The sequence below is a fragment of the Sus scrofa genome, chromosome 5, assembly GCF_054392235.1.
Source record: "Sus scrofa isolate SSC_HxYL_T2T_F1_AM1 chromosome 5, Sscrofa_HxYL_maternal_Yorkshire_Landrace_v2.0, whole genome shotgun sequence".
Lineage (NCBI taxonomy): Eukaryota > Metazoa > Chordata > Mammalia > Artiodactyla > Suidae > Sus > Sus scrofa.
This window is the reverse complement of record NC_139387.1, coordinates 108,450,863-108,469,025: the sequence shown is the minus strand read 5'-3', so window position 1 is coordinate 108,469,025 and position 18,163 is coordinate 108,450,863. Positions and strand designations below refer to the sequence as shown.

Below are 18,163 nucleotides of genomic sequence, written 5' to 3'. Positions count from 1 at the left end.
CTGAGGCTATGTGCTGCTTGGAAGACATGCAAATCATTTGTAACAACAATTAAAATGACCTTGATTAGAGAAGGCATGTGAAATGGATTTGATGGCTTCAAGGCACATGGGCAGGAAAATTTTGAAATCTTGATTATAATTTGGAAACCACTTTCAGAATTTTCAAATTCAGTCTATTCTGATTTCTGATCATTTTGCATATGGTATTTTAGTTTGCCCGCTTTATGGAAATTTTTAGTTCTTTTTATCTTCAGTGTTCTGAGGTTTCATGATAGCGTAAGGGTTGTTTCATTTTTATTTTTTCCATTGATTGTGCTAGGTACTTGATGGGCCCTTTCTAGCATTTCAAACCCTTCAGTTTTAGAATAATTATTCTTTTTGATTTCCTCTCTTTTTCACTTTCAAAAATTCTTATTCATATATTGGAGCTCCTGAACTGAGTGCCTGCGTATTTTCCTCATTGATTCATTTCTCTTTTCCATCTTTTTGCCTTTTTTGTTCTACATTTGGGGAGATTTCTTTTCAACTCTTAGATATTTATCTTCCAGCAGGTCTGTTTCAGTGATGTTTCTCCTACCATATTGTTAATATTCAGTCGCTTAATTTTATGCCTTGAATTTAACTTTTTACATCATTTGATTCCTGTTTCATTAAATGGCATTCTCTTACTTTCCTTCCGGAAGATATCAGTTACGGATTTTTGGAAGTATATTTTTCTGAATTGTTTTGTATTCCTTTGATCTCCTTTATTTTGTTTATTTGGTGTCTTCTTTTCACATTGCAGGTTTTTATCAAATGATCCATGAATGTTTATTCACATTTGAGAACTAGGCTCTAAAAGCTGATGGGACCTGTGAATATATGGATGGGGCCTGCCTGCCTGGCAGGAGACTGAGCGGGCGCCTCTGGTTTCATTAAATAAGCCCCAAATATTAGTATCTGTATGTCTTTTTCTATTTTGTTTCTTCAAGGAAAACTCCTCCAGGATCCTGCCTTGACTCAGATAGCTGAATTCCTGGAGACTGAAAACAGTTTAGGTGGCTCCCTCCTTCCTACGTTAGGCTTTTGCATTTGCCCTTCCCTTTGCCGAGAGTGATCTAAATCTCCATGTGGCTTGATCTTACGTCTCCTTCATCTTTGCTAGAATTTCCCCTTCTTAGTGAGGCTTTCACTGGCCCCTCAATCTATAGTTGCCCTCCTGCCCCCATCAACCCTTGGCAGACACGCTCTCTATCCCTCTTCTCTGCTTAGTATTTCTCCTTCGTGTCATCTGGCATAGTACCTGTTTTAGTGACATGTAGTTATGGTTTTATTAGCTTTTTTCCCCCTAGAGGAGTGTAAGTTTCATGAGGGCAGGTATTTTTGTCTATTTTGTTCACTGCTACATCCCTAGAATCTAGAACAGTGGTCAGTAAATCCCTAGAATCTATTAAGTGGTCAATAAAATTTGCTGATTAATCATTAAATTAACATATATTGCATTCTTGCAGTATTAAATTTTATCTTATCATTGGTGATTTTTCTTATCACTTTTATGCTTTGAAAATTCTCTCCCATCTATATTTATCTATATTTTCTTTCAGTTATTTTCGGTGTCATTATTTGGACCTTTTGAAATTAATTTTGGTGTAGAGAAGAGAATCTCACATCCTCTGTCTCATTTTTTTCCTTTCCTCATCTTCTCTCTTTTCTTTCTTTCTTTTTTATTTTTATAGTAAATAATTTTCCCATCAATTTTTTTGAGAAATAATCTCTCTTTCCTAAAGTGTCTGGACAATTTTATTTTTAGACAATTATAGTCACTTTTGCAGCCTTTAAATATTATTTTTGTTTAGAATTCCATTTGAAACTCTATTTCACGAATATGTAAACATTAGGGACACGAAAATTACAAATCTGTTTCTTTGTGGTGCTCTCCTGTCTTCCTATCAGAACTATTTTTTTCTAGTACATACCTTGTAGTTTTAGAATATTAACATCCTACGTGTAAAGCTATGCTGAATTAACTTCTATTTTATGAGGTTAATTCTGTTGTTCAAGTTCTGAGGTAAATGTCTTTTTTTTCCTCTTGCAAATCCTAACTGTTTATAATTTTGTAAAGCCATATGTGACTGGTGGTGTTATACACGTGTAGATTCAGTGGGTTTAGTAACTCAGATGAAGGAATATGTGTGCATGTTGTCAGTTCCTGTGCTTTCTCTTGTTTTTCTTCCTTTAAGGTTCATAATAGTCCGAAGTGCCTTGGTTCGGTGTATTACTGTTATCGGTCAATCAGCTTGTTCTTTTCAGACCAAGAGGAAATTCAGATTTATGGGCATGAAATAAAAAAGAATGGAATCAGGTAAGAGATGATAAATGGTACCATGCAAATAACACCATGGATTAACAGGATTCCTCAGCCTCTCACACTGGAAGCGAGGGCAGAGAGCAGGAAGAGAGATTTCTTCTTCAGCAGCAACCTCTAGGTTACAGCAGGTAGACAGTAAGACTTCCTCAGGCTTCGGGGCCAGCCACGCGGTCAGGCATCGGGTAGTTTAGCCTCCCTCATGTTTGTGCAGGATCCAAATACATTTATGTAGAGAGAGAGAGAAGATTATTAGACCTGAAACTTTAGGGAAGTGGAAGTTTATTTATTAGCTGGGAGGTTTTGTACATTGTAAACTAGGAGTACTGTGAGATAACCTTCCAGTTTAAATATGTATAGAAATACTCAATTTTAAATTGCCCCCCATGCTTGATGCACTCTTTTTCTCCACGTAATATTTCTCTTTCAGGTCATCTAGCATAGTATGCATTTCAGTTATATTTAGTCATTTTTTTATTAATTGTTTTCCTCTAATGGAATATATTTCATGAGGGCAAGTATTTTTGTCTGTTTTGGCTAAAGTATACTAAGAAAAGTAAATTGTGTGATAGAACAGTTTTATCTGTTATTCAGAATTCGCCAGCAAGTGTTTGCGCCACGGGGATTCTTTCCAGGGCAATGGCTTTACCAACCTATGCGCTTTTTTTTTCTCAGTTTAGATTCCTCAAGAGGCAGTAGGTTATAGCAGAGAGGGCTTTAAATGAAGCACCAGGGAAGCCAGGCTTTTTAATAGTCAGAAAGCCCCAACAACTCCTCTGCTTCTCTCAGACTTATTTTCTTGATCAATTAGATTCTGTAACTTGTAATTTTCTTATGAAAGAAAGCTTAGCCATTTAGATGAGAAGGTCATATATTTGCATATATATTTCCTGGAGTTGAATTTATTTGTTTTTTAAATTGAAGTAGAGTTAATTTACAATGTTGTGTTAGTTTCAAGTGTACAGCAAAATGATAGGGGACACACGCCAATTCTTGGTTTCATATTCTTTTCCATTGTAGGTTATTATAAGATATCAAGTATATTCCCTGTGCTATGCAGTAGGTCTTTGTTGTTTACCTATTTTATATATGGTAACGTGTATATGTTAGTCTCAAACTCTTGATTTATCTCTGTCCCCCTGCCCCCTGCTATCTACTTTGGTAGCCATAAGTTTGTTTTCAAAATCTGTGAGTCTGTTTCTGTTTTGTAAATAAGCTCATTTGTATCTTTTTTTCGGTTCTACATGTAAGTGATATCATATGGTATTTGTCTTTCTCTATATGATTTACTTCACTCTATGTGATAATCTCTCCGTCTATCCATATTTCTGCAAATGGCATTATTTCATTCTTTTTCATAGCTAAGTAACATTCCATTGTGTATGTGTGTATACGCACACGCACACACACATGTATGTACAATATCTTCTTTCTTCATCTGTCAGGGGACATTTAGGTTGCTTTGATGGCTTGGCTGTTGTAAATGGTGCTATAATGAACATTGTGGTACCTGTATCTTTTTTTTTTTTTTTTTTTTTTTTTGTCTTTTTTTTTGTTGTTGTTGTTGCTATTTCTTGGGCCGCTCCCTCGGCATTATTGTTGTTGTTGTTGTTGTTGTCATTTCTTGGGTCGCTCCCGCGGCATATGGAGGTTCCCAGGCTAGGGGTCAAATCGGAGCTGTAGCCACCGGCCTACGCCAGAGCCACAGCAACGCGGGATTCGAGCCGCGTCTGCAACCTACACCACAGCTCACGGCAACGCCGGATCCTTAACCCACTGAGCAAGGGCAGGGACCGAACCCGCAACCTCATGGTTCCTAGTCGGATTCGTTAACCACTGTGCCACAACGGGAACTCCCTGTATCTTTTTGAGTTAGAGTTTTTTCGGGATATATGTCCAAGAGTCGGATTTCTGCATCATATGATAACTATTTCTAGTTTTTTAGGAAAACCTCCACACCGTTTTCCATAGAGGCTGCACCCGTTTACACTCGCACCAGCAGTGTAGGAGGGTTTTCTTTGTTCCACAGCCTCGCCAGCATTTAGTTTTTATAGACTTTTTAATCATGGCCATTCTGCCTGGTGTGAGGTAATGTCTCTTTAAAGGTTTGATTTGCATTTCTCAAGTAACAGGAGATATTGAGCATTTTTTCATGTGCCTACTGGCCATCTGTATTTCTTCTTTGGAGGAATGTCTGTTTAGGTCTTCTGCCCATGTTTTGATTGGCTTGTTGGTTTATATTAAGCTATATGAACTGTTTGTATATTTTGGAAATGAACCCCTTGTCAGTAGCATTGTTTACAAATGTTTTCTCCCAGTCTATAGTTTGTCTTTTCGTTTTGTTTATGGTTTCCTTTGAGCTGATGTTAAATAGCAGTTTAGGATTTTTTTATATGGATTTGGGGTAACAATGGGTACCTTAAAAAGTATTATGTTTTACAAAAAAAAATGCCATTTAAGTAGATTTTCAAGAATCCTAATGCTTTGGAGTTCCCTTGTGGTTCAGTGGGTTAAGGATCCAGCATTGTAACCACAGTGGCTTGGGTTGCTGCTGTGGCATGAATTCCATCCCAGGCCTGGGAACTACTGCCATGCTGCAGGCATGGCTGAAAAAAAAAAAAAATAATAACCCTTTGTTACATCTAGGACATGATATTTAAATTTTAACTCAGAGAAAATATTTCTTCAAAGGTTTCCATTTGTGTGACAGAAGAAAGATGATTTTTTTATTCTTCAGCTAAATTGCTTGTAATGATGCTGTACCTGGGCTAGGGCCTATCTCATAGCAGGTGCTGGAGAGGTATTTGCCAAAATGAAATCAATTGTGTGAGGCTCTGCATATCATACCTTGCCTTTCTGGATTTCAGTTATCTCCCCTGTGAAACGAAGATTTTGGCACATAGGAACCTATGAATAATTTTCAGTCTTAATCTGCAGTTCATTTTAGTTTCTTTTCTTAATGTTTCCTACCTAGCGGTTTTCTTAAATTTATGGGAGATTATCTAATTTTTAGTACAATCTCCCATCTCTAGTAGCAACTTTTTGCAATGTAGACATTTGGATAATCACAGTTATGAACTTTTTGTTTTAAAAAATTGTGTATTTAATCACATTTGCTGTGAAAGAGATCAAATGACCAAACCAAAGAATACCCACATCAGAAAATCCTGCTGCTATGGAATATCTTTATAAAACATGATTTTTTTTTCAAGCATAGCTTTTATAAGCTTTTACCAACTTCATACTATCATGCTTTTACTACAAATTTAAAATGTTTTCCTTGTGTTTATAATTTTTAATAAAACTAGATTATGACAGCCTTTTAAAATTTAATGTAAATTTTAGTTTTCCTATTTTTATAACTAGAGCTTATAACTAAAAAATTATCCACAAATGCACTTATGTAAATGATTTTGATATCAACATTTTGAATTATTACTTTGGGTATTATCCATTTGTTAATGAGTGTAATTTAGTTTTATAGTTTCCATTTCATGTAGCTGTATTCTTTTTTTTATTATATATATATATTTTATTACTCAAATGAATTTATCACGTCTGTAGTTGTATAATCATCATAAAAATCTGATTTCACAGGATTTCCATATTCTTCCTGGAGAGGAACTCACTAATTTGAAGTTTTTGAGAGAAATGTATGAATGTACTCCCTTACCTCTCACCTCACTCACTTACTATAGTTGATATTTTTCAGTTAGCATGGCTATTTTAGTAAAAATGATTTTTTCCCCCTCTCATTTCTTTAATTACTAATACCAACTCTTTTCTGTCATACTTTTGGATGGAAGGAGATCAGTGCCTTTTCAAAAGCATTCTAGGTGACTTCCTGTGCTTTTAAGATGCTCAATGGTTTAGTTTTCTTCAGTTCTCTTATGTCTCTCACTGCCTTTGTATGTGTACGTGCTTGTGAAAAATAGGACAACTAGACATTGGATGCGGAGTTTAACTATGGACTGTGGCCCTTGCTTAAATAGACCAAATTGTATGCAACTTAAAAATTATGAATATAATCCCTATGCAATACTGTTTGAGAAAGTGTTTTTTATTCCTAATGATATACTTTGTAGCATTAAAAATGTAAATGATAATTCATCATGCCTAAATGTTTTTCTTTGGGAAAATAATGACTTGTATCAAGGTGACATTTTGGGGATAGAGGCTCTTATATCCTTGCAGCCAAGTTTAAAACAAAATTAAATAAAATCCGCACTCAAGCAGTATGTTTACATACTTTGACCATTGTTTGTTCTTTTACCTCAAAATTGTTGAGCAGCATTTTTAGGGTATCTTGAACTCTCTAGATAAAAATATAAATCTATTTAGCTCTCTTTGTTCTAAATAGACAAGGTTATTTTCCACATTAAAAAAATCACTGATATTTATCAAAAGTGTGTTTTTGGTTGGTTGAAAGAAGCCTCCGATTATAAGTATAAAATCTTAACCAGTATGTGGAAAGAGGTATCGTTTGCTGTTTTTGAATTTCCGTATTAAAATTTCGAATATATTGAAATTTCCTGTAGGATGGTTGCTTTGGAAATCTAACTGCATAGTTCACTCAATAATTGCGAATAATAATTATCTCATGTAATTCTCAGTCACTTTGAGAAAGAAATAGATCATCTGCAATCGATGCTTCCTCATAATTCTTAGATTGCCTTTGTTCTGTTTTTCAAGTTTAACATTGCCTCAGACAATTGGACAGGTTTTCATTGAGAAACTAGCTGACTATATCCTGGTGAAAACGACCTTTGGTGTTTCACTGGCTTGGGATGGAATATCTGGCATTTACCTCAAGCTGTCTGAGGAGCATAGAGGGAAATCATGTGGCCTTTGTGCAAACTACAACGGCCTTCAATCCGATGATTTCATCGTCCAGCAAGGTGAGTACGTAGAGCAGCAGCGAGCGGGCACTACTGAGATCTTCCTTCTCTGGTAATCCCGCTCTCCGTACCCAGAGTAGTACACCTTACCCTAGGTTGGATAAAATGGTGGCTATTATTTGTCTGGTGAAGTGACTGTAAGTGAAGCTTGAATGGGTGGATATTTTTGTGTTTTTCTTGAAGCCCCGAGTTTGTTTGCATTTGCTAAATCAATAGAAGTCAAGTCTTACTCATGTAACAAATACTAATGGGACATTTACTTTGTGTCTAGCATTGTGGTAGGAGCTTGGGATATACCAGGAAACAAAACAAAAACACCTCTCTTCTTGGGGTTTGTATTTTAGTGATGCAAACCCATCTGGGGCAAATTTATCTACTTTTGGACAAAAGGTATTTTGTATCTGGTCTTGAAAGGAATAAATTAAATTACTTCCACATAATAGTTTTGTAAGTGTCATAAAATGTGTGTAGAATTTATAGAAGTTGAATAGCTTGGAAGGGTTTTCATCATGTATAATGGTATGTGTGTCATTTGTTCATCTGTTCATCCCAAGTTATAAAACTAATCTCAGTGAGCTATTAAAAATGGGTTCTGTTTCAATATGCATACTGGTGTGCAGTGGCAACAGAATAAGAGAATTACAGAATACAATGATTTAGTTCCACATATTGGAGTGCAGTAAAAAAGAATACTGTTCTTAGTACCAGCATACCTGGTTTTGGATCTTGCTCCAAAGATCCAAGGTTTATAACTTGGGGCATCTCATTTAATCTCTCTGTTACTAAGTTTCTTCAGCTATAAACTAAGGATTAAAATAATTCTGAAAAAGAAAAAAAAAAAAAAGAAAAAAAAAAGTCGTTCCCATTGTGGCGCAGCGGAAATGAATCCAACTAGGAACCATGAGGTTGAGGGTTCGATCCCTGGCCTTGCTTAGTGGGTTAAGGATCTGGCATTGCTGTGAGCTGTGGTGTAGGGTGCAGACGCGGCTCGGATCCTGAGTTGCTGTGGCTGTGGTGTAGGCCGGTGGCTACGGCTCCGATTGGACCCCTAGTCTGGGAACCTCCATATGCCGTGGGAGCGGCCCAAGAAATGGCAAAAAGACAAAAAAAAAAAAAAAATCTGAACTCGCAGCACTGTTAATAACAATAATATACTTTGATAGTTTTATGATAGTTAAGATGAGCACATGGCTGTATTATTCCCAGCTCTTATGACATCAACATCCTTTAAGGTGGGCGGTATTTGTTTAATTTTACAATGAGGACGCAAGGTGCCCAATACATAGCTGAGTTACGGATCCAATTTGCTCCCCATCCTACGCTTAGATATATGTGAAAGAAGTTAACTTGTATCTGTAAAGTGCATATATGTGTTGCTTTTTGTTTTATATTATGAAATTAATAAAGTTGCCCATATGTTATGTTTTAAAGTAATGAAAGTCCTGCTTAGAGTGTGGGCTCTGGAGTCAGATTGTGGGACTCCAATTCTGTTTTGCCACTTATCAAACTTTCTAAATTTAATGATATTCTAGTAGTATATACTTCACAGAGTTGCAAGGATTCAAAGAGGTAATCCCTGTAAAATACTTAATATGGTGCCTGGCTTGGCACAGAGTTAATACTGAATGCATTTGAGCTAATTTATAATTATATCGCGGTGCTCTCAATAAGAGTGTGATGGAGCTGACAGGAACATGTTTGATTAAAGGCAGTACTCTAAGAGGCCCTTGTCAAATGCAGACATTTTCCAAGGATGGGCAATACTTCATCAGGATTCGTTTCCTAGTAGCTGAGGAACAGGGCTATAAGGAGGCAATTTTTTTATGTGCAAAATGGAGGTAATAGTAGAAGTGACCCCGAGAGCATCCCAGCCTGTGAGGCTCTAATGAGAAAACGTAGGTCAAAATGTTCAAGAGTCTGCGAGCACAATGCACATGCTGAGTGTGGGGGTCATTGTGAAATGGTGTCTTGCATGCAGTTGGGTAGTCAGAACGAGAGAGTTGAAAAAATTGGGAATCTTAAGACTGTATGAGGGTTTTGGACTCAGGCAGAACCAGTCAGATGGTGATGATTGATTTCTTTTTCTTCGGCATCAGAGCTTCGTGAAAAAAATAACAATCAGTTCTCACTGTTAGAGTCAGAGAAGAGAGATGTGGGCAGCCTCCCTGGAGACACCTGCGGAACGTGGTGTAGAAGTTGGGATAGAAAATGGCATCGGCTCATCTTAGAGACAGAGGGACTCAGATTAGGATTTGACTCAAGAGTCAGACGGACTTTGATAACCGAGCACGTAGCATGGTTGCTCACACTGAGACAATGTAGCCGCGTGCAAAAACTATTCGATTATTTGTGGGGAAGACCAGGAGGAGGCAAATGGACTGAATTATGGCTGAACGGGCAGAAAGCAAGACTGACTCTGGAAAGTATATGGGAGCAGCCTGAAGAGAGATTTCAGCTTTCTCACAGTTTTATTTAGTGTACCATGTAAAGCAGAATACAGAAAAAAATCTAACTTAAAATAATTTATGAGGACGGGATTAGAATTTGTCCTCTGATTTTCTCCTATACCGCAATGACACACAAATACATCTGCAGAGGAGCTCTGTTACTTTAGGTTTTAGGATGCCTAGTATTTTCTTGAAGCTCAGCCTGTACTTGGTTGATCAGATAAATCTTTAGAGGCAAAGAGGTAGTTTGATTGGATGCATGGTTTCTTAACAGCGATTAAAATTGTTTTTCTCTCTGCATTCCCATGCATTCATTCTTCAGGGACGACTTCACATAGGAATGAGCCTCTTCAGAATTTCCATGGATATAGAAAGATGAGAATTTGTTGTCTAGTTGAAATTCTGTTTCCATAGTTCTTGTCTATAGCCTGCTATGCATCAGCATAGAAACCCTGATTTACTCTTGTCTTTTCCAGCATAATTATTAATACTGCCTCTCTGTCACTCTCAAAAGTGTCCCAGTGTGGACAATAAATTATTCTACTTGTATCATATTTTATAGGAAACAGTTTAATTTTAGTTTTGCAGGCTCTCAGGCCATCAACTGACGTAGATTTAAAGCCTCATAGTAACTACCACTTGTGACTCTCCTACTAAAGCAATACGGTGAAAATAGCTAAATATATGATTAGAAGCTGGAATTAAAGTAAACTCGAAGGGAATGCTCAGGTTGTTTAGTTATATTAAAATCTGTGCATAAATATGGAAATAAATGGGCCTTTAGGAAATGTTTTGGATTCTGCAAGCCTTTAAAAAAATGATGATGCTTTGAAATGAAGTATAAGTTTACTTGAAAGGGACCTCAGTTTTTCCTTTTTAAAATCACTATGTTAGACCAGACCCATGCTTGGGGGTTTAGCGTGTGACATTTCCAACAATAGCAGAGATCATAGAGTGGACCAGACAAATTTGAAAGCTCTAGGATTCCAGTAACTTATGTAATGAATATGGCCAACTCCCTTGTATTTATTCTTTCCCTTACCTAGCCAAGGTATTTGGAGCACTTATTCGCTACCAGATACTAAATTAGGGATCCAGCATTAGGCCAGCTTACACGAGCTCTATCCCTTCATGCAGTGGAAGGCAAAAGACATAAAGGGACATGCTAAAATACACTTTTTGTGAGTGACGGTAGCCATAGAAAAAGGTGGAAAAGGGAGACCCAGAGGGATAGAACAGGGTGCATTTGACAGTCTGGAAGGCTTCTCTGAGGAGGTGATATTAAACCGACGCCTACACGCAGGGAGAGAGCAGAGGGAAGACTGGGGAGAAGCCGAGCCGCATCTACGACCTACACCACAGCCCAGGGCAACGCTGGATCCTTAACCCACTGAGAGAGAGGCCAGGGATCGAACCCGAAACCTCGTGGTTCCTAGTCGGATTTGCTTCCGTTGCGCCACGGTGGGAACTCTGGTGTCAGGAGTCTCAATGTGTTCTGAGCATAATTAGGAACTCTCATCATGTTTGGACGAAAGGGGTTTACTTCTTAGTCCCCTCTTCTCCGGGTATCTTTTCCAGTCTTTAACTGTCTAGGAGACTTTCCTGCAATCTCCACACGGGCTTAAGACTTTTTTCATGTTGTGTAACCCCAAAGCAGAAGTATAATTTTAGTGGGGTGCTGACTGAGCTCAAACAGTAAAGAGCTGTCTGAAAATTTTCGTACCACACTTTGACTTGTGGTTCTTAGTTTTACGTGTATTTTTCCTTCTCTCTAGAGCACCAGCTGCAGGCCAGTTAGTGTTCTGCTGGGGTGTGTGTTGTACCGTTTACTTTCAACTCTTCCCCACGTTGCTTCAGCGAAGTTGCTCTTTCTGCCAATGGTTTTAACTTTTATTTGGTATTGACACTTTGTCCAATTTATTTTTATTATTTCAAAGCAACATTATAGTTTAATATCCTTGGTAATTATAAAATTATGGAGCTTAACTTTTTGACTCGGAAGTTTTTGTTGATGAACTGTGTGTTTTTAGAAACTGATGCTATTACACATATTTTTTGTGCGTGTGTGTTTGTGAAATAGAGGACTACACAGAAGACATTGCTATGTTTGCAAACAGTTGGTTGGTGCAAACTGCAGATGACACCAAATGTATACCCACACCCTCAGATTTTCCAAATCCGTGCTCCAGTGGAATACCTGCGTTCGAGGTAAGTGTGCTGTGAACGATGGGGCATGTTGGATGTTGCACACATACATTGTGTTTGTATATGTGACACGAAGCAGTTTTAGTGCACACACTACGTAATTACGCACTATTGAATTCAGTAAATGTAACTGCAGCAGGAATAACTTCAGGATTCTTTCAGAAGTGGTAAAGGTAAGGAGTTTCATAAAAGTAGTACTCATGAAAATATGTAGGTGAAAAAAAAAAACAATTGTTTAAAATTTATGAGGATAAATTACTTTCTCTTTCCTGGTAAGAACAGAGAGTCTTGCAAACACATCAGAGAAGTGAAAATGCACGTGTATCATCCAGTGTGTTCTAGTAACTGCTGTCTCTTTCTGCACAGGCAATCTTCTTCAAGTGTCAGATACTGTTGCAGTTCCCTTTTTTGAGCTGCCATGAATACATTGATCCATATTTATATATTGCCAGCTGTGTTAACGATCTGTGCAAGTAAGTGAAGCGATTAGTATTTGCAATAAAAGTTTCTTTCTCCAACAAGAAGAGCAAACACCACTTATATAACTTAACCATGTTAGCAGTTCACAAAATGTAATGGGAAATATGAAACATAAACTGTGCTAACTGCTCTTAAAAGCTCCATGGATAACAGGTACCGTCTGAGTGTGTGATTTAAACACAGATAGAATACAGCACTTCTTTTACATTTTTTGTGCCCCTGATTGCTTTTGGGAATCTAGAGATGTCTATACACACTTTCGAAAATAATGTTTTGAAATGCACAGAATAAAGCATATATAATTACAAAGTAAACTGTGTTGAAATAGAGTTACCAGAATCATAGAACAAATGAATTTCTGATCTGTGTCCTTTTTAATATGCACTTCCGGTCTAATAACTACTGTAGCTTGACATAGTAATGAACATGAACAATATTTTGAGATATCTACAACAGTGATAATTGGAAATGAAAATAATGAAAAAATTAGATATGAATTATTTACATCACAGAGTCACAGGTTCTGCTAGGAACATCGTGGTATGTTGTCTATGTGTATAAATGAAAGAAATGCTAAATATTAGCGGGAGATTAGTGAAAATAAACTATAGTACTTTTCTCACCCAAGGTCGCAGACTCCGCATTCATTTTGCTGGTTAAGAACCTGTAGATTAGGGTAGATACCCAGGAGACAAATCCAGTGAGATCATAATATGTATTCATCAGTTGTACAACTTATTATAAATTACCTGTTGTTGACGTGAAGCCCTTTCTATTAATATTTTTTCAAACATTTACCAGGTAGATGTGATTATCTTGAATGTTCAAGAACATCTTAAGACATTTGAGCATGTTTGCATATTTTAAGTATCCCAAGAAATTAAATGATATGTAAGAATATTGTTGTACAAGACCAGGCTAATTTTTGTTTGAGTAAAACCCCTGGATTGGTATCTTGGGTAGCTTGTTAAGAGATTTAAGTTTATCAAAGGTGAAAAGAAAGAGGAAAGCTTGAAATGAAGTTATTGATGATTACTCTGCTTTGATTAAATTAAGAGTATTATACACACACAAATGTAATAATATTTTCCAGATATTAAAATGAGCTTGTTTGGGATTCCTGCTAATGTCAGTAGGGGTGCAATTATGCCTTTACTTGCATGTATAGTCCCTGAATTTCAGGAATTTTTGGACTGCAGTAGGAGCTTTGAAAGCGTACTCCCTCTGCCTAAAACATGGAATACTGACGGAGTCTATGTCTTACAATGTCTGTACTCTAACTGATTTTATTTTTCATTTAAGTGTTATTTTGTTCCGTCACCCAGTCTCTTTTTTGGGAATCTCTGTAGATAGTCCATTGTCCTTATTTAGCTTTATGTATGGATTAAAAGTTGTTCCTATTCCATGGTGACTCTTTCTTGGCCTGCTCTCCAGTAGTCTTTTCATTTGTCTTATCGTTATCATCCTTAGCGCCCATTTCTCTAGTAGGCTGGGGTGAAGGATCACTTGGCAGATATGTGGAAGCCATTCTCTCTTTATTAGTTGCCCTGTTGCTTGGATGCTTCAGATGCCAAAGTATCAGCGGTTTCAATTAAATTGAATGCTTATGTTTCTCTCATGCAAAGTCCAGGCTGGCAAGTGGTCCTGGGTTTGCAGCACATGTCTGCTCCATGAGTTTTCCGTTGGCTCAGTGACGTGATTGCCGTTTCATCCCCCGAGGCCCATGGTATTATTCTCAATGGCACGGCCAAGACTAGATCACAACTGCCATGTCCAGAGTTCAGCTCTTAGGAAGGGAGAAAAGAAAATAGAGGGCTGGCAGCCTCTTTAAGGAAGTGACCTGTAAGTTTCAGGCACATTCTCACTTCAAATACTTTGTCTAGAGGTTAGAAACATAGGCATAGCTGAAGCAAGGACAGCTGGGAAATGTCTCTGGCTGGGCAGTCGTACTCCCAGCAAAAACTTGTGGGTTCTAATACAAAAAGAAGAAGAAGGACCTGGGCACAGAAAAATAGCCTGCTGCGCTCACTTTCTCTGAAATTTTGTCATTAAGAAGTCTTTCGAAATTTTGATGTATTTAGGCTTTGAATTTTGAGGCCTCATTGCTTTCTTTAGGGTGAATGAAAATAGCAGGATGTTTTTACTAGTTGAGATCAGCTGACAACTAAAGATGTGTGTTTGAGGTGAAGAGTCCAGGCAGAGCAGTCCTGTAATACTAAAGAAAAGGCATTATAATTGAGTAAGTGGGCTGACAAGGGGAGCGAGAAGGTACCAGACTTGCCCTCCAGTATTTCACCTGGGATGACACATACTGGCATTCTTTCCCCTAAAGTAGATTCTCTTCACTTTGTATATTAAAGGACTGTATCTCCAGGATCCTATATCATGAGAATAGACTTGTGAATTCACTGAACACAGATTAATTTCCTGCTTGGATTATAGTAATATGTTTTTATACTATCATAGTATATTTATTTGTTTATACCATATTTACTTAATTGAAGTATATGTTGATTTTTAAAGTTATGTTAGTTTCAGGTGTATGACATGGTGGCTCATTATTTTTATAGATTATACTCCGTTTAAAGTTACTAGGAAATATTGGCTCTGTCTCGTGTGTTGTACATTACATTTGTATCTCATTTTATACCTAGCAGTTTGCAAGGACGCATGCTTTCTTTGCAAAGTGCCTTGAATGTGAAGGAGAGAACTGCTCATTTTATCAGGGAGGGCCTACCAAGGCTCCATAGAGGAGGTGACATCTAGGTTAGAATTTGAAGGAAGATGGAGTAATCGTCCTTGAACTGGTGTCCTCCTGTTTCTGCTTTTGGGATGCGAAACCTAGCAGCAAAGAGATGCCACACCCAAGTCAACTGATTTAAAACAACCATTATTTAATGCTCGATTTCCTTATTAAAGTTAACACAAAGTGGAAAAATAAGCTCATTTCCCCCCTCGGTAAACTGGGATGATAATTTCCTTCTTGCCTGATTGTTGTGTTTTCATACAATGCCATATGCAATGTCCCTAGAATGTTCCTAGAGTAGCATAGACAATGCAGATTTTATTAATAAATGGTAACTATTTGAATAATAGTTACATTGGGTTGGAAAACCAATATTCAGTTACTTTGTTAATTTTCAAAGCCTCCATTAGTTGTAGGAAACAATGCACATATGTAAAGTAATCATAAATTTATGATTTTGTAGGAATTAAACAAGTTTAGCTTACCATATTTCTCAGAGACTTCTTGGAGGTTTAGAATATTTTCTGAGCTTCTGAGGGTCATACACTCAGTCCTTACTTGCTTTTAAAGCTCCGTTAATTGAACTAGATAAGCGCGCATGACTCCAATTACAGTAGCTCAGGATAAGTGCGATTTGAGACAAGCGGCTTTTACAATAGACACTGAAAAAGCCAAGGTTCACAAAATACAACATTCTTAAGGTCATTATCTTGTGAGATATTTAACTATTTAATTTTGATTTTCAGTTGGGTTGAATAACAAGGCTACTACCGTATAAACCCTGTTTATTTTGTATATGCCTTGTTAATCCGCTTTGAGAATTGGCAGAGCTTTTGTATTTGTTTGGAGGAGTTTCTAGGGTGATGATAAGAAAATACTTAGAGATTATTCAGTCTTGGCAATAAACGTAACTAGCTTTGGTAATTTAATCTTGAATTAAGAATCTTCTTCTACATCTTAAATTAAATGTGATCTAATCTTTCACAAGTGCTGCAGATGATTACTGTTGGTTTTATTCCAGTGTGTCGGCTATCAAGAGTGTGGTATCTTGGAAATAATTTTCGTATTGGATGTTTTTGTTGTGATAGAACTTTATCTGCTCTACTAGGATTTATTGAATTCTGAGAGGCTTGGGACGCTTTAGGTGGAACCAAAAAAAAAAAAAAATGTATACAAGGATTCTGGGAAGAATGTCGTAATTAAAATAGAAATCTTTTTCAGTGTCGGTATTCCCCTTGCATCCAAAGAAAAGTGGTGGAGTTCCCGTCGTGGCGCAGTGGTTAACGAATCCGACTAGGAACCATGAGGTTGCGGGTTCGGTCCCTGCCCTTGCTCAGTGGGTTAACGATCCGGCGTTGCCGTGAGCTGTGGTGTAGGTCGCAGACGCGGCTCGGATCTCGCGCTGCTGTGGCTCTGGCGTAGGCTGGTGGCTACAGCTCCGATTCGACCCCTAGCCTGGGAACCTCCATATGCCGCGGAAGCGGCCCAAGAAATAGCAACAACAACAACAACAACAACAACAAAAAAGACAAAAGACAAAGAAAAGTGGCCAAGTTACTGAAAGACTTAGATGAAAACGATTTACCTAGGCTTAAAAGCTGGGATCCCATGGTGATGTGGTTTTTTCATCATCGTACGTGATGTATTATGTATATAACGTGTTACGTATAAACGGATGTCAGGTACTATTGGAATATCCCCCACACACTCTGCGTTTCTTGGGATCAGGAGCTCAGCGGTGTGGTTTCTGTCAATACTTCCTGTGCGATTCTGGATGTGTTTTTTCCTCTCCAGAACTCATGATGATGACACCTATTGCCGAGCAGCCACCGAGTATGCCAGAGCCTGTTCCCATGCTGGCTACCCTATTCAGGACTGGCGAGATGACTTTCCCGCATGCAGTACGTTCTTATTTCCCAAGCCTTGTGTGCTTCTGTTGATTTTAGGCTTATTCTAGTACTCAAAACTTACCCTAGTACTCAAAAGTAGTGAATTGCAAGGACGTGTTGTTGATACAATAACATTGGTCAACCTGCATGCTTTCAAAACCCTGTAATCTTTTCGAGAGAGAGTGAATAAAGCTGACTTACAGCTCTCCTCTCCACCCGTTTTAGTTGATAAGTGTGATGATAGCTTTGTCCACCGGGACTGCATCAGTTGTTGCCCACCAACCTGCACATTCGAGAAACAGTGTCTTGGGAGCAATCTCCGCTGTCTTGATGGATGTTACTGCCCAGATGGTAGGTGCTTCATGAAAGAAACCATGTCTGCACTCGTAGAAGCTAGGACCTGTAATCTGAGAGTCACGGGTTAATGTCTTCTCTTAGGACGTTGGGGCTCTTGCGATTTTCTTCCGTTGCAGGATTTGATCTTGGAGGAATGGCGGCTTTTCTTTAATAAAAAGCCTTGTTTCTGGCATTCTGCTGTGGCACAGTGGGTTCATGATCCAACACTGCTGCAGCTGTGGGTGCATGGGTGCCACCTCTGGCCGGCACAGCGGGTTAAAGATCCAATGTTGCTGTAGCTGTGGCACAGGTCATGTGCCATGGGTGTGGCTGAAAAAGAAAAGTAAAAGGCTATTCCTTTGTTAAACCTGGAAGTTAGAGTTTTGAAGTTACCTATGGCAGATCCTTTGTTCTCTTAAATATTCAAAGATATTTAATTATTTATATTTTTTCGTTTTTAAAGATGAAATCAAATTTAGGAAAAAAGAAGCATTCGCATTTTGGCAGTCCTAGATTTTAGTCCTGTAGTAGTTTTGATATTTGAAATTAGAATTAACATATCAGGACTTCCCGTCGTGGCTCAGCAGAAGTGAATCTGACTAGCATCCGTGAGGATGCAGGTTCGATCCCTGGCCTCGCTCATTGGGTTAAGGATCCAGTGTTGCCATGAGCTGTGGTGTAGGTTGCAGACACGGCTTGGATCTGCCGTTGCTGTAGCTGTAGTGTAGGCCAGTGGCTACAGCTCTGATTCAACCCCTAGCCTGGGAACCTCCACATGCTGCTGGTGTGGCCCTAAAAAGACCAAAAAAAAAAAAAAA

General features: G+C 38.1%; 1 protein-coding gene across 8 annotated transcripts in view; it reads left to right on the top strand.

Moving 5' to 3' along the window:
* OTOGL (otogelin like) overlaps window positions 1-18,163 on the top strand; it is a 204,301-nt gene that overhangs the window by 67,759 nt on the left and 118,379 nt on the right. For all 8 annotated transcript variants that reach the window (XM_084957766.1, XM_013998114.3, XM_084957767.1 and 5 more), the window contains 6 exons: window positions 2,220-2,341; window positions 7,037-7,242; window positions 11,770-11,897; window positions 12,261-12,367; window positions 16,915-17,021; window positions 17,235-17,360. In XM_084957766.1, coding sequence (XP_084813892.1) covers window positions 2,220-2,341; window positions 7,037-7,242; window positions 11,770-11,897; window positions 12,261-12,367; window positions 16,915-17,021; window positions 17,235-17,360 — 796 coding nt within the window. The remainder of the gene's footprint in view (window positions 1-2,219; window positions 2,342-7,036; window positions 7,243-11,769; window positions 11,898-12,260; window positions 12,368-16,914; window positions 17,022-17,234; window positions 17,361-18,163) is intronic.